At 41.6% G+C, this 5,564-nt stretch overlaps 1 protein-coding gene across 1 annotated transcript; it reads left to right on the top strand.

The window, feature by feature from the left end:
• The first annotated feature begins 2,845 nt into the window (after positions 1-2,845).
• On the top strand, positions 2,846-5,028 carry LOC107461300 (arginine decarboxylase-like). Its single transcript, XM_016079792.3, has one exon. It carries the CDS (start codon positions 2,971-2,973, stop codon positions 5,026-5,028), a length of 2,058 nt encoding a protein of 685 aa, XP_015935278.1. The 5' UTR covers positions 2,846-2,970.
• Positions 5,029-5,564: the final 536 nt, after the last annotated feature.

Genomic DNA, 5,564 nt, shown 5'->3' with positions numbered 1-5,564 from the left:
AAGTTAAGTAAAGAACAAACATAAGCAGAGCTTTCTTAAGTTTAGCTAAATCAACTTCTGCTTCTAAATTGGACTCCTCATAAGAGGATTCCATGGCTACAAAAGCGAATTTCTCACTTCGAGGAAAAGACTTACTCTTCATCCTCCTTTCATTCTTATATTTCTCCTTTTCCTTTTTTTAAAATTTCTACCAAAAGAACTCTTTCAGCTAAATGGCTAAATCAGGAATATCCACATTAAGTAACTTTCGACGCATATAAAATCCTAACCCCGTAAACCGCTATCTTTACTAATTCACTTTCAGGTAGTGATACATATCAACGACTTCTAGCATTTTTTAAACGAATCATATAATCATCAATGGTTTCACCATCTTCTCATTTCAAAGTCACTAAGTCAGTAACTGCCACATTCAATTCACCCCGATAAAATTGGGTCTGAAAAGTAGTTTCTAACTGAGCCCATGTTATTATCAAATTTTGCCTAAAATTTAAAAACCAAGTAAATGCATTCTTCGTTAACGAAGAAGCGAAAATCTTCAATTTCAAACTTTCATCATTGGCTCAATTTCCAATCTTGACCAAATATCGAGCAACATGTTCAGTAGTCGACACCCAACTTCTCTTGCAAACTTCATAATTATTTTAGGATTTTTCATTCCTCTTGTCACTTTAGCCATTTGAACATTCTGAGAAAAAGCTGACACAAAGTGGGGTCGATTCATGAATCCTATATTGAATCCAGCCCTATTTAAAACATCCTCCACAATTCTGGTAATTTGATAACATTCACCAACTTGATTGGCGCGTAATCGAGCCAGGGCATCATCTGCATTTTGACCACAAGGAATTATCTGAGGATTTTTCCTGTTTCTAAAAATATCGTTCTCCTTTTGAAATAAATTTTCAAAACCCTCATTATTTTCTCTGGCATTCTGCCTTTCTCCTTCATCATAATCAACAATTCAAGCAATTCGCTTGACTTGCCTTGCAAGATGATCAAATTTCGGTTCGTGATCAGCCATCATAGGATTCAAGATTGTGGTCATTTACTGAGTTAATAAATTAACCAAATCATGATGACTTTCTTCTACATGTTGTCGAAATGCTGCTATTAAATTAGAAGCATTTGATGTAGAACCCACATTATAATCTCGAGAAAACTCAGATTGCTGTTGTGGATTTTGAACATTATTTACTCCATTAACATCCCCAAATCGGATCGGAGGAACAAAACTACTCACTGGCGGAGTATAGCCAGGAGGCAGGCCATAAGAAGGCCAACCAGTAGTTACTTGGGGCTTAATTTGTGATAGATTACCACATGGATGAGTATTACGTCCGTTATTTTCAGCTTGCACATTCGCAACCGCCACACTTTCACTGATAACCAACCCTTCAGAACGTGAAGTAATGTTCGAAGGTTGTACATTATTGGTGCACTGTCATTAGTAGATGAACCACCATTCACATTCGACACTTCATCAGTCATGTGAACAACTCTTTCACTTCTTAATTGCATACACTAAGTGACACCAAAATCATTTGACACACTTCAAGTTAAAAACTGTCCCATTGGGTGTGCTAATTTGTTTTGTCGATTTTTAGCAAATCGATGGTGGTTCGATTCTAATGGTCTGGGAGAGAAACCAACTCTTCTTTTTTGTGAATGCCAGTTTTCTATAAGTGTATCAAAGTTCCTCGAATTAGACAAGATTCGAAAACAAAGTTGAAAAGACAATAAAAGTAAAAGGTTTTGAAGATAAAGTTGACTGGAATTAAAATGATTGCATTGAATCAAAATAAAGTAATAAAATGCCTTCGATTAAATCAAAGGACTTCAAATTTAAGATATAAAAGTACTGGAAAATATGTAAATTGAACAAGAAAATTAAATATTGCTTGAAAGATAAATTTTCTAAACAAGTAAAATTTGCAGAAAATGTAAATGGAAAGTAAAAACAAGTGGAAGGAACCCTGCAGAAAATTGACTCGAATTAGACTCAGAAATTCGCTGGGGTGTGAGTATGCGTGAGTAATTTTTAAAGCAAAGTTCCAACCCTTGTGGCTTCGAACATTCTAGTATTTATAGCCATTTTCATAACTGATCAGTTTGAAATGAAAATCTCACATGCGCGAAAACACGGGTAACCGTTTCCGCTCTTTTGCGTGATCATGTAACGGTTGCAAAATAACCTTCGATTTTAAAAATTTTCGATCTTCTTAACTCAAATAACTCCCCGATTTACTGAGCTAATCGAACTCTTACTCAATCCCCAAATATATCTCCTTCGACACTTACTCCTTCTAAAGGTTACTTAATAATTTGAATAATTTTCTTTCTTGAATTCAATTATTTTTTACCAACAGTATTTAATCAATAAAAAAAATGTATAATTTAATATTATTATATATTTTTTATATTATTAAAAATATTAATAATCACTAATTAATTATTATAAATTACAAAATATATTAACCCCTTAGCAATGCTGGTTGTGTAATTCGAATCACTCATTTCATTTGCTATACATAAAAGTTACTAATTTGATTGTGTTGTGTTGTGTTTCCTTTTCCGTTATTGCCTCCCTTCATTTCTCTCTACATTATCGTTTCAGAATTCACACCATTTTGATCTCTCCACAATATTCGGATTCGGTTCTCTTTCTCTTTCTCTTTCTCTTTCTCTTTCTCTTTCTCTCCCGTTTTGGTTCATTCGTCCCTTTCCACTTTCAATAAATCATCCATTATTAAACCTAACCCATCACAACCTCTTTCATCAGTTACCTTATATTATTTATCATATATCTATTTACTTCGTTTGTTAACAAGAACAAACCTCTCCATTCTCATTATATCTTTTACTTTTACTTTTCCAAGTGGGAGGCCGAGGCAGTGGCGGTGGCCTCGGCGGCTATTATTGTAGCCCCCACATTAAACAAATATTTTTTTTATCATCGCTAAAACAGAGATGCCGGCCTTGGCGTGTTGTGTTGATGCGGCACCTCTACCATGTCCCGCCTTTGCATTCACCGGAGGCCTCTCTTTTCCAGCACCGATCACCTTTCCAGCTGCCGCACCTCCCTTCACAACCGGCGAGATCAATTCCCATTGGTCTCCATCCATGTCGGCGGAGCTCTATAACATCAACGGGTGGGGTGCTCCGTATTTTACGGTGAACTCCTCCGGGAACGTGGCGGTGTGCCCCCACAGTTCCGCAACGCTGGGTCACCAGGAGATTGATCTGCTCAAGATCGTGAAGAAAGCTACCGACTCCATCTCATGTGGCGGTCTCGGCCTACAGCTGCCTCTCATGGTTCGCTTCCCTGATATCCTCAAGAACCGCCTCGAATCCCTTCAATCGGCCTTCGACTACGCGATCCAGTCTGGCGGATACAGCTCTCACTATCAGGGGGTCTTCCCGGTGAAGTGCAATCAGGACCGGTTCATCGTGGAGGACATCGTGAAATTCGGTTCATCGTTCCGGTTCGGTTTGGAGGCTGGGTCGAAGCCAGAGCTGCTGTTGGCTATGAGCTGTTTGTGCAAAGGCAGCGCAGAAGGTCTTCTTGTTTGCAACGGATTCAAAGACGCAGAGTACATTTCCCTTGCGTTGGTTGCAAGGAAGCTTGCCTTGAACACCGTGATTGTTCTGGAGCAAGAGGAAGAGCTTGACATGATCATCGATCTCAGCAAAAAGCTATGCATCAGACCAGTGATTGGCTTCCGGGCCAAGCTGAGGACCAAGCATTCGGGGCACTTTGGGTCCACTTCGGGAGAGAAGGGCAAGTTTGGGTTAACCACCGCTCAGATTGTGAGGGTTGTGAAGAAGCTTCAAATCTTGGGCATGCTTGATTGCCTGCAGTTGTTGCACTTTCACATTGGCTCTATGATCCCATCCACTTCACTCCTTGCCGATGGAGTTTCGGAGGCTGCACAGATATACTGTGAGCTGGTTCGTATGGGAGCTAACATGAGAGTCATAGACATCGGAGGAGGCCTTGGCATTGATTATAATGGCTCCAAATCCAGCGACTCAGACGTGTCTGTTGGGTACGGCCTTGAAGAGTACGCCGCAGCGGTTGTTGAAGCAGTTCAGCGCGTGTGCGACAAAAGGTCCGTTAAGCACCCTGTAATCTGCAGCGAGAGTGGGAGGGCCATTGTGTCCCATCAATCCGTGTTGGTTTTTGAAGCATTTGGTTGCAACAGCAGCACTGCAGCAACCACCAATGCGCTGTCTTCCCTGCTCGGACTACAGTACTTGCTGGAGGGTCTATCAGAGGGCGTTCATGCCGATTACCGCAACCTCTGCGCTACAGCCATTAGAGGCGAGCATGACGCTTGCCTGCTCTACATTGAAGAAATGAAGAAGCGATGCCTGGATGAGTTCAAGGAAGGCTCATTGGGTATGGAGGAACTAGCGGGCATTGACGGGTTATATGATGTGGTGAGGAAGGCCGTAGCGACGGCGGAGGAATCGGAATCAGTGAGAACATACCACGTGAACATGTCGGTGTTTACTTCCATTCCCGACTTCTGGGGTATCCAACAGGTGTTCCCCATACTACCCATCCACCGGCTCGACGAGAAGCCCACCGTGAAGGGGGTGCTCTCGGACTTGACATGCGACAGCGACGGCAAGGTTGACAGGTTTATCAACGGCGAGTCGAGCCTGCCGCTGCATGAAATCGGTGATGGACATAAGTACTACCTGGGAATGTTCTTGGGAGGGGCTTACCAGGAGGCGCTTGGAGGACTCCACAACTTGTTCGGTGGGCCCAGCGTTGTTAGGGTCTCACAGAGCGACGGTCCCCAGGGCTTTGCTGTCACCAGTGCCGAGTCGGGGCCATCGTGCGGAGACGTCCTCCGAGCCATGCAGCACCAGCCCGAGCTCATGTTCGAGACTCTCAAGCACCGGGCCTTCGAGCACTTGCGGGAAGATAGCTTGTTGACCGCTGAGGCGGTTACCAGTGGCCTCGCCCACTCCTTCAACAACACGCCTTATTTGGTGGTAGCGTCGTCTCAGTCATAGTGTGCCTTAACCAGAACAATAATGGCTTATGTTACTGTTACTGTAGCAGTGATGGTGGAGAATCGTCTCAGCACTTCTGTGCTTAGAAGAGGTTGTCTCTTTCTCTTAGTTTGCTATTTTTAGTTTAGCACAAGAAGGACATGGACAAGATTCAAGGTCCTCTATCTGGATTTTGACGGAAGCCGTTCTCTCTTGATATCTAACATACGACATTCAAGTTTCTCGCTTAATTGCTTGCCTTGATTTTAATATTTAGAATAAAAAGCGAGAAATACCTTGTAATAAGATCTGTATGTAGTGTACAGACATCATATAAACATTACGTAGGATGAATGTAGTTTACATGTGAGTGTAAATGCATGAAAATTAATGATGAATAGTTGTTTTATTTTTTCGTTCGATCGTTCGTTATCTATGGTATGACTTTATCACATTTTAATTTGATATTTTACTCCAAATTAATTTATGTTGAGGAATCAATTCATTAATTTGTTTAAGCAAAAAATCAGATACCAAGTAGATTAATTCAGATTAAG

Source organism: Arachis duranensis, chromosome 8, assembly GCF_000817695.3.
Source record: "Arachis duranensis cultivar V14167 chromosome 8, aradu.V14167.gnm2.J7QH, whole genome shotgun sequence".
Taxonomy (NCBI): Eukaryota; Viridiplantae; Streptophyta; class Magnoliopsida; order Fabales; family Fabaceae; genus Arachis; species Arachis duranensis.
The sequence above is the reverse complement of the archived record's forward strand: the minus strand, read 5'-3'. Positions and strand labels throughout refer to the sequence as shown.